Raw genomic sequence first — 11,273 nt, 5'->3', positions numbered from 1 at the left:
CACAGAGGTATGCGAGTTGCAAGGACAGTTCTAATTCATCGTACTGTGATAGTTTCAAAAATCGACATCAGCAGCACTGTCAGTCAGGGGGTTGGCAAACCACGGCCCACGTGTCAAATCGGGCCTTGCCCCTGTTTTGCACAGTTTGTGGGCTAGGAGCGGTGGTTATACTTCCCAATGCTTGAAAAAAACTCAAAAGAAGACTAATATTTTGTGGCATGTGAAAATTTATGAGATTCAAATATCAGTGTCCTTAAAGAAGGTTCTGTTGAAATTCCAGTACCCATTGGCTCCCGTGGCAGAGGTAAAGAGTGGAGCCAGAGTCCACATGGTGTGCAAAGCCTCCAGTATTTACTCGGGGCCTCTGCAGGAAAAGCTTGCGGCCCCTGGTTTAAAGCATCCTGCATTACCCAAAGTATGCGTGGGAGTAAAAAGTACTGTACTTTGAGTGTAGAAAAAGGGTAGCCATGGTGTCTTATTACCATACGCTATTTGTAATCAGAGTTAACAAAGGACCCTTCTAATCTGCGATTGCACATAGCCTCTATGTGTCCAAACGTTGCTGAATTATAGTCTCCCAAAGTAGAAAGCATTGCCGTCTTGACTTAAATACCTCCCTGCGTTGCCTGGGGTTTGCTGCAGTGGAGACCTATGGTACATGGTATTGGTGTCTATGTATACGGTGCATGGTATGGCAAAGGTGAAAGGTCAAAGGTGTGGAGTAAGAAGACCCTGCCTCCTACTGCTTCTCCAACCTTTAAATAACTCACTTATGGAGCCTTGGCTTCCTCATCGGGAGATGGGGATAATAGCAGGTGCATGGAATGATGATGTCAAGGGCTCCGCATGGTACTTTGTAAATAGAAGGCTTTGGTAGATAATGGGGTGGCTCGTGTAGGCATCCAGCAGATACTTCCTGGGGGTCACTGAGGTTGAGGAGTAACTCCGAGCATTGGGAATACTGTTGGGTACAGGACAGGCCTCACTCCCAGCGTGTGGGAGGCGGGGAACTGACAGCAAGAACGTATCTGCTCTCATGAGCACCATGCCATAAATGAACGAGCAAGTGAGTGGACAGAGAGACATTGCTGAGTGGTCAGTGGAAGGCTGCTGGGGTCTGCATAGCAAGGAGGAGGCTGCATCTGAACATTTCAGGAGGGGACCTAGCTGGCTGTCTGCTGAACTGAATCTGCAGCATAGTATCTCCCACTGTGTAAGGATTCCTGACATTGGTGGGGCCAACATCCATGTCCATGCCACTCAGGGATCCAGAAGGGCGATGGCATCTTCTAGTCTGTAAAAACAAAACCTCATAACTGCTACAAGATCAGAGTGGGACTTCTCAACTTGAGCACTACTGAAATCTTTGGTCGAAAAATTCTTTGTCATGGAAGCTCTCCTGGGCTTGGTGGGATCTTTAAAAGCCTCCTTAGCTCTCTCCACACGATGTCAGCAGCACCTCCTCTCGCCCTAAAGCGTGACAACCAAGAAATGTCTCCAAACACTGACAAATGTCCCCAGGGCCGAGGGGGTGGGGTAAAGTCGCCCAAGGTTCATCACCACTGGCTTAGGTAAAATGATGCTTGCCATACCCCCAGCAGAATGATGGTCGCCACAAGCCAGATGTATGTGGTCGCCATTCACGGGAAATGTCCCCTTCTGTCTCTCCTGCACATACACACCAATCGGGAGCATCGTTACAAAGCTCCCAAGCTACAGACAGTCATACACCCCTCGAGTGTCTGTTAAATTATTACAACCTCCAATATTGATAGTAATAAAATTGTGCTCTTCTGCCCATAATATTTTATTGTCATCTCTTATAACAGAAAATCCAGAAATAGACTGAAATACACATGAGATTTTAGTAGGGGAAAAAAATGTAATCTCTTATAACAGAAATAACCTCCTCTGTAGTGCTACACTGTTCATAATGGAAATAATAATACCACATTTCCTGAGCTTAAATGATTTTACGTATTAAGCCATAGTTTTTACCACCGCCATAACTACCTTATTTCAGGGGACTCCATTGTCCTAATACTGTGTTTTTGTCTGTGCTGTGTTTTATTTAATTTTTTAAGGAAGATTTTATTTATTTATTTGACAGAGAGTGGGAGAGAGAGTGAGAAAGAGCACAGCATGGGGAGCAGCAGGCAGAGGGAGAAGGAGAAGCAGACGTCCCGCCGCTGAGCAGGGAGCCCGAAGCCTGATGCGGGCCTTGAACCCAATACCCGAAATCATGACCTGAGCCAAAGGCAGATGCTTAACTGACTGAGCCACCCATGTATCCCAAGTTTTATTACTATTCTACCCTCAATAAATATTGTAATACTTCTATATTTTTATTAATTTTACCTATTCTATACATACACACATATATTATTATACATGGATATCCATGTATATATATGTGAAAGCTTTCTATCTCTTTGGAAGAATATTGCTGCAGTGTTACCCTGTAATGAGTCATGGGCACCTCTGGATTGTTACCAATTACAGGGGACCCGTGAACAACATAGGATTGAACCCTGACGTCCCTTTACACACTGATTTTTTTTTTTTATAAATACAACATGTAACTGTGAATGTATTTTCTCTTCTTCATGATTTTCTAATAACATTTTCTTTTCTCTAGTTTACTTTATTGTAAGAATACAGTTTATGATACATATAACACACAAAATATGTGTTAGTCGACTGTTTATGTTACCTGTAAGGCTTCCGGTCAATAGTAGGCTATCATTGGTAGTTAAGGTTTTGGGAAGTCAAGAGTTGTACACAGAATTTCAACTGCGCAGGTGGTGGGGACACCCCCAACCCCCACGCTGTTCGAGGGTCAAGTGTATACTGAATGTCCCAGCCAAATTTTCAGTAACTAGGTGAGCTTTGCACTGTATTTGGAATAGCTTTATTTTTTTATTTCTCCTACTCTCTTGTAGCTCTTGGGGGCAAGAACTTCTCTGTTATCATCTGTGACTTTGTGTCCAGGTCCTAGAACAGTGTTTGGCATATAATAGAAATAAAAGCACCAAGAACTATCATAAACCTAGAGGACCTAGCGGTGAACGTTTCCTGAAATCTCACTCTCTGCCTGGGGCTCCTTAAATCTTTTTTTTTTTTTTAAGATTTTATTTATTTGACAGAGATCACAAGTAGGCAGAAAGGCAGGCAGAGTGAGAGGGGGAAGCAGGCTCCCCGCTGAGCAGAGAGGCAGACTCGGGGCTCCATCCCAGGACCCTGAGATCATGACCTGAGCAGAAGGCAGAGGCTTAACCGACTGAACCACCCAGGCACACCCTGGGGCCCTTTAAAAATACCTTCCCTGTTTACTTAACCAATGTGACCCTCACATCCAACCCAGAGAGTAAATGGGATTACCATCTCTTTTATGGAAGAAGAAACAAAGACACGAGGAGGAACATCTCTTTACCCAAGGCCCTAATACCGTATAGCCCCATTATTGTTGAAATGAGAGTCTCTGAGTGACGGGCTGAGAAGGAAGGAGCAGACAAGATAGTGTCCAAGGAGTTTGGTCTGAGAAGCTGAGTCAGGTAGAAGGAAAGAGTTTGGTGGAGGGGGAATCAATTTCTCCTCTGGACACATTAGGTTGGAGAAAACTATTAGATATCCAAAGAGATAAATGGAATGGCCAGTTGGTTGGAGTCCCTGAGGGAACAGAGACTCTGAGGTGCTGCGTGGGTGGGGGGGGTCATTCACCTGAAGGTGATGCCTGAGGACGTCACAAAGCAACAGGGTGACTCAGCTATGCTGTCTTCATGACACAAGGTACTGAAAATGACGCCACATCTCTCTTAGAGCAGGGAGTCGATTTATAAGTAATGAAGAGTGACTAGAGAGAGAGCAAAATTATAAATATGTATCAGACACATAGTTTGTATCATTAGTATTCAGTTATGGGTGTTATTATATATTTGACCTATTCTTGCCAGTTCTCCAGAAATATAAAGAAGAATCATGGATCACATAATGTTATTTTTTATAAAAAAATTATGGTTATTTAGTGTAAATATAATGCATTTTTGGTACTTGTGTAGGCTACGAATGATTTCATTCATTTCCTTAGTGCACAGAAGTGAATAATATCAATGACCACCGTGGCCCCATCCTTGTTGGAATTTTCACAACTTGGCATGTTACAGTATTGCTATATTGTTAACAACACTGGAGGCATTCAAGAAAGAGAGCAATGCAGTATTGTTATTCTTATAAATACTAGCATCACCTTAGGATATGGCAGTGTGATTCCATCAGTTTTTCTAAAATATCAACAGCATAATGTATTTGTTTTTGTTTTGTTTTGTTTTCAATTTCAGTGGCATTCTCCCCATGACTTTCAGATGTCTGTCTTATAAAATAAGACATTCTCGATTCTACTGAGGCATGGAAATTATTCCACTTTATTTGGTAACTATGATCCAGTGGAATCTGTTTTCTTTGGGTCAGGATCCAGTGTTTCAGGAATGCTTACACGTCTGGGTAGTTTCACGTCTTGTAATATTTGAGATCTGATTTCATCCCTTGTTTATGGGGAAGCCAGAAGCCAAATGCTCAAGCAATAAGTTTGAGGGTCATTTGTAGTCATTGTCCTTTTCCTCTGTCAAGTCTTTTCAGACTGAATTCCTAGGATTTACTGCTTTATTTTCTACTCCCAAACAGTTCGACACTTGAGTGTTACTGGAGCTTGTGTTCTCATCCAAATTATGATTTCTATTGAAGCTTAGTTCAAAAATATTCAGGATTCTTTGTCATAAACTCTTCCCATGCAGATGATATTTTGATTTGCTTCTGTAAATATTTTTATAACAGAGAGTGTAGCACCTAAACAATTGTGAAATATTTGTCTAGAATCTGCTTTAGAATAAAGTCTCTGCCAACAACCATCCCTTCCCGGAATCTGGAGCGGGCGACTTTTCCATGCAATATTCAGTCTGTAGTCTGAGCAATAAAGCAAAAATCGAAAGGTGATGATTTTAACATACTTTATTTAAAAAGTACACAGTTTTAAATTGGTTTCAATGGGTTTCAAGCAGAAGGGACACTGCCCACTCACAGTCCCATTTCTGATGAAGGGTGATTATGTAGCAAACTCACATTTGCATGACTGGCAAAGTAAAAAGATAACTTTTTTGTCAACATATCTTTAAGAGTTTATATCACGCACAGTTTAGAATCATGAGATGCTGATGGTTGGACTATATTTCATGTCCCCTATGTCGCACCATATTTTGGTTCACAGTTTATCCATAATTTAGCATGCCAAGAGAACATCTCAGTCAATGTCACCTTGAGAAGAGCATCAAGAGCAGAGGGAAGAGGACAAGGACCATCTTGGCCTGTAGACTTGGTGCCCCTCCACACTCCCTTGCATTCTCCTACAGGGAAACACAGGAGCCATTAGTGCCAGATTCCAAGACGCCTTCAACTTTCCAAGCTGTGTTGCGTCCCCAGACCTCTCCCCTCCTCCCTCCAGTGTAGGAATCAAGTCTTTTGGAAACTAGATAGTGCAAGAAAATGGACTTGTCTAAATTTCATTGAGCTCATGATGAGTATCTCTGATTTTAGTTGTCAGCGCACAAAATGTTCCGAATTACTCTGTACACAGAACACTCAAGAGGTAAAGACTGTTGGTAGAGATGTCTGCTGCGATCAAAAGAGAACAGCAGAATATTGGCCGTCTAATGTTCTCCTGTCAGAATGTAAGTAAAAGTTGACATCTAAGGAGCCTGATCATTGCAGAAACAGTTATAGAAGGTTTTGGGTGTGTCTTCCTTCTTTTTATCCGGGGGAAAGGAGGACTGTTTTATTAAAATGAAACCATATTATGTAATCCTTTCTGCAGCATGCTTTTTATCCACTGGTTGATGGAAATTCTTCCAACTCCATATTTCTAGCTCTACTGTATTAGTGATGGGAAAGATCTTCTTCTCTGCTCTTTGCGGCTATGGAGAGTGCTAAGGATAAGTCATTTACCAGTCCACGATGCTCGACCGTGCACCTGACTGTGGTGGAGATGCCCAGGAGTGGGAGTGTAGGGTGTTTTTGCTTTTGATGGCTCTAGCTGGAGGTTTCATCATTGCCTGTAGGTCTTGCTCACCCAGGGACTTATATCTTCCCTGCCCTTGGTTTATTTTTATATATAGTTGTTTGCCTTACCAATTGTAAAAAGCTCTTCATGATTTGGTTTATCAATAATTTTTCGAACTGTATAAATTGGTTATTGACTTTAAATAATCTTTTTCCATAAAAAATTGTAATTTTTTATAAAGAAATTCTGGTTTTCTTTCATAGCTATCTGGTCTTGGATAGGAAGATTTCTCCAATCCCTAAAATTTCTTGTGAGACTATTATTTCATCATTTAAATCTAATCCGTATTTTCTCCTTTGAATCAAACCTTTGTCATATCTAAGAATTTCTATGCTGTCCTACTGACCTCATCTTACTAGATCTAGAAACTACAGAAAAAAATCCTAATTTTTTTTTAAAGATTTTATTTATTTATTTGACAGACAGAGATCACAAGTAGGCAGAGAGGCAGGCAGAGAGAGAGAGGTGGAAGCAGGCTCCCCGCAGAGGAGAGAGCCCGACGTGGGGCTTGATCCCAGGACACTGGGATCATGACCTGAGCCTAAGGCAGAGGCTTTAACTCACTGAGCCACCCAGGTGCCCCCCAAATCCTAATTTTTTAATGTTGATCTTCTATTTACCCAAGTAAATTATCTTATGAACTTCAGAAGATTTTTCCTCTAGTGACTTTAGTTGTCTACATAGGTATTCTGGTTTAACTGAAGTGATTTTTGTGTTTGGGACTATTATTTGTATTTGAATTTTACACAAAGAATTTTTTATTTGAATTTTATCACTGAATTTGATCAAAGACATTTCCAGCATATATTTGCATAATATGTTGTTACTGAACAGTTCTTTGAACATGGAAGCAAACGTTCTCAATAAATTCCAAGTTCTTACTGGTACTCTGTTGACTTTAACATCTTCTCTAGGACTTGGAGAGTTTCACATTAAAATTATTTGTTATTTAAAGGTGGGATTTAAAGTCAGTCAGTTGGAGTTGGTGGCATTTTTAAAAATAGAGACCTTCCCAGGCTCCCCATAATAATAATTGGTCTAGATAAGCTTTGTGTTTTTCAGAGTTAATTTTTACATTTCCATTCTTTTTGCTGGAATAAAAAGGCTTTTTTGCCTATGGTACGTTGGGGTTATTCATCTTTCTCAGTGCTAAGTTTAATTTTTTTTTTTTTCAGATCCTCACTTCTGGTGTGAATGGAGTGCCTTTATATTATGGCTTCAGGTGGTGATGGGCTTGGGAGGCTTATCATTCCACTTGTATAACCTATCACTCTTTTTTTTTTTTTAAGATTTTATTTATTTATTTGACAGACAGAGATCACAAGTAGGCAGAGAGGCAGGAAGGGAGGCAGGCTCCCCGCTGAGCAGAGAGCCCAATGCAGGGCTCCATCCCAGGACCCTGGGATCATGACCTGAGCCGAAGGCAGAGGCTTAACCCACTGAGCCACCCAGGTGCCCCTAAACTGTCACTCTTGATCTGATACCAGTATTACCACTTCTGCTTTGCATGAACTTCTTGTAAATAAAAGGCTGTTGAAAAGTCAGCCAGGAAACATCATTTGAACTACAATTTGAAATAAGGAAACCAAGATGGCCAGAGCCACAGCGTATGTAATAAGGTAAAGTAATAAAACTACAGCACAACATAAGAGGGAAGGGAGATAGTAAAGAAGCTTTAACCATAGACACAGATAAAATAAGACCGTGAAGCACAGACTGAACACGAAGGCGCCTTCCATTGCTTCCACTGATCTGCCTGCAAGGGATTGTTTTCTCACTAGTAAACCTCTTAGCTACAGTTCTTTGACCATTATGAGACTCTCAGGGTGAATCTGATGGAAAAAGAGAACAGGAAGGGTTCGCAGACTTACCTCAGGATGGAAGCCATGACAAGACTCTGGACGCCTTCTGATCTTCTGGGCCTTTAAACGTTCACACTTAAGGGATTCATTATGTTGACTGTAGTTAAGGCAGATTTTGCCCAGATGTCACTTTCCCTTGCTCCGCATGTTGGAGCTCAAACCTTGGTACTGAACTCCCTTAATGACTCTTTTCTCTCCAGTTGTGGAAAGGCTGTCATTTCCCCCTCTCTAGGCTCTCTCCCCTAGATTTCCTTACTGTCCATTCCCCTCACTGGCTTCAGCAGCAGTGCTGGACCTACACACAAAAGGATATACCTGATTTCGATGGGTGCCATGGTGATGGGGGTCATGGACTCACAGAGGCAGCTGCTGTCCACCACCACCATGAACAGATTGCTGCTTGGAATTTGCTGGATGACAAAGGATCTGTTGGAATATGAAGGACAGAGATAGTGAGTGGTCATTTACCATCTGTTAAGTCAAGAATCCTGAGGAAAACTTCTCCCCTGGGGAGTTAACTCCTCTGGTATTTTGGGAAACAGTTTTTAAAGACTGCCTTACTACGAAAGTTGCCTCCTCCGTGAGGCTTTTCATTTTTAAATACCAAATTTCACTGAAAAGACAACAGTCTATAACCTATGGCTGCGGCTACACATAGCTCATAAAACTCACCTTGGGGAGACTGGAATGTTATGCGTACAAACCAGGACAGTCAGATTGGCTAAATGAGCCCAATTTCCAAGGCTACAGGGTCAGCTTTTCCAAGCCTCACTTCCTCTTCCTAGTTTACATTCAAAGTTCTTTGTTTCTCTCCTCCCAAAATGATGAGGTTTCTAGGCCCTTCCCTCTACCACTTTGCACAATGTCTGCCCAAAAGAGAGGTTCAATGTTTGCATGAGATTAATGCTGGTTGTTTGGAGTTTCACAGTGTTGGGGCTGCGTGTGCCAGGGCTCAGGCTGTACGGCTGTGCTGACAGCCGGATCCATCAGAACAGTCCAACGGAGGTAAACCTAATGGGCACCTGCTCTCTCATCACCCGAGCAATGAAATGACAAAGTCAAAACACTCCTGGAGTAAGAAATACTACTGATTCTTTGGAGGAACAAATTACAAAACAAAATCCCATATTCTTCCAGAGCAAACAGATCAGCCCCATGTTTAGCCCCAAACCTAGAATCCCTGTCGTATAATTTTTCAGGACATTTCACTAAATTCTGTTCAGTCGGATGAGGTAGACTGTGACAGAACAAAGTGGTCCATTTCTCCATAAGTGGTACCTTCATTCATCCTTCTCTCCACAAATTTGTTTTTATTCTCTGAAGTGCATCACCACAGCTTGCCAAGATGCAATGAAGAAGGACCCTTCTGTATAGTGGCAAATTATAAAGAGAAGAAAGGACTTCCTTTTTATTTTTACTAATTAACACCTCTTACATTGAGCTATCCAAAAATGGCTCAGAGATTATAACACAACTGGTTTCTTGTCTATAAATGCCTGATGCCCAGTCATCTAATATCCTACAATTATGTTTTTCTTCTTCTTCTTCTTCTTCTTTTTCTTCTTCTTCTTCTTCTTTAAGGCCTGGCAAGGGACAAGGCACGCCTTTGCTCAGAGAAGCTTCTTCAATGCTCCACCACCATCCATACTCTGGAACATGGACTCCGCCCTCCCACCCTTCTCCACAACTCTACTTGGCTTGAGAAAAAATTTCAAACTTGCTGTCTCACTAAGACTTTAACATTGCTGGCTCTACCTCCCCCTTTCTGCACGTGTAACTTCCCTCCTCTGCAATGACACTGCTCTAGCAGGTGGCTTTTTTGGAATGGATTATGCCTATCAGAATGAAAATAAGATGGCGCTCATCAGAGAACCAATGGTTTCCATGGTGAAGCCACGTTCACAGAGTCTCAAAGACAAATGAGAAACCAAGATCATACAACTCTTTAAAGAACAAGTGACTGCAAATATCTTCTCCCATTCTTTCAGTTGTCTTTTGGTTTTGTTAACTGTTTCCTTTGCCGTGCAAAAGCTTTTGATCTTGATGAAGTCCCAACAGTTCATTTGTGACGACGTGGATGGAACTAAAGGGTATTATCCTTAGCGAAATAAGTCAACCGGAGAAAGACAACTATCATATGATCTCCCTGATATGAGGAAGTGGAGATGCAATCTGGGGGCTTTGGGGGGTAGGAAAAGAATAAATGAAACAAGATGGGCTCGGGAGGGAGACAAACCATAAGAGACTCTTAATGTCACAAAACAAACTGAGGGTGGCCGGGGGTAGGGGGTTAGGGAGAGGGTGGTGTGGCTATGGACATTGGGGAGGGTATGTGCTATGGTGAGTGCTGTGAAGTGTGTAAACCTGGTGATTCACAGACCTGTACCCCTGGGGCTAATAATACGTTACATGTTTATAAAAAAATTAAAAAATTTAAAAAAAAGAACAAGTGATTGACTAGAATATTATGCCAAATGAATCTACCAGATGGCCAATAGAGGAACAAGAGATTTAAATATAAACTAGAAGCTCCAAAGGGAAAGAATATTTTCCAATTGAAGAAAAATTTGACTTTTTTTTTTCACTAAAAGGGCCCATTCATGCATGAATGATACTTCAGATCATCAAAGATACAGACCAATCCTAAAAGCTTCTCTAGAAACAAATTACTTTAAGAAGAATAAGAATGACACAAACTTCTCAATGGGGGACTTAAGATGAAGAAAACGGAGCAACATCTTTAAAGTTCTGAGGGAATGGAAAAAAGGAAATAAAAGGTATGTCAGAATCCAGAGGAAAATAGATTCTAACAAACTAGAGATATAGGTAGAAATTTTGCTTTAAAATTTAGGGGTAGTTATTGAAAAAAAACTGAAGGATGAAAATCTGATTAATCCAAGAGAGCATGGTAAATTACACACATGTGCATGCGCGTACACACACAACTACCAGAATAAGAGAAAATTATTACCAAACACAATTAATGTCTGTTGGTTAGATTCACATATAAAAGGCAGAGCTCAAAAAAGGAATTAATTCAAATAAAAAGCAGAGATTCTTAAATTGGGTTGATAAAAACACTGGCATAATGTCATTTGCAAAGAGACACCTCTAAAAAAGAATGACAGGAGAGGACAAAAAGACACCAGAAAATGCTAAAGACAAAAAAAGAGGGACAGGTTTAGTGGTATTCTTCTACAAATATTTACAGGGAAAATCATTAAAATGTAATAAAGAAAACAGTTCGTACTGAAAAATGGTATAGTAGTAAACAAGCTATGATACGGACATTTACGATCAGA

At 41.1% G+C, this 11,273-nt stretch overlaps 1 protein-coding gene across 1 annotated transcript in view; it reads right to left on the bottom strand.

Annotated features, from left to right (window-relative positions):
- Nucleotides 1–4,986: 4,986 nt before the first annotated feature.
- The window catches only part of LOC111144138 (calcium voltage-gated channel auxiliary subunit alpha2delta 3), an 868,443-nt gene continuing 862,156 nt past the window's right edge, over nt 4,987–11,273 (bottom strand). Inside the window, exons 36-38 of the mRNA XM_022498297.1 lie at nt 8,285–8,397; nt 7,981–8,063; nt 4,987–5,396 (exon numbers count right to left, since the gene is read on the bottom strand). Of these exons, the coding sequence (XP_022354005.1) occupies nt 5,304–5,396; nt 7,981–8,063; nt 8,285–8,397 (289 nt within the window). The 3' untranslated portion in view covers nt 4,987–5,303. The remainder of the gene's footprint in view (nt 5,397–7,980; nt 8,064–8,284; nt 8,398–11,273) is intronic.

The sequence above is a fragment of the Enhydra lutris genome, unplaced genomic scaffold, assembly GCF_002288905.1.
Source record: "Enhydra lutris kenyoni isolate GAN:26980312 unplaced genomic scaffold, ASM228890v2 scaffoldscaffold10, whole genome shotgun sequence".
NCBI classification, from domain to species: Eukaryota; Metazoa; Chordata; class Mammalia; order Carnivora; family Mustelidae; genus Enhydra; species Enhydra lutris.
Note: the sequence above shows the minus strand (reverse complement) of the source record. Positions and strands in the feature narration are given on the sequence as shown.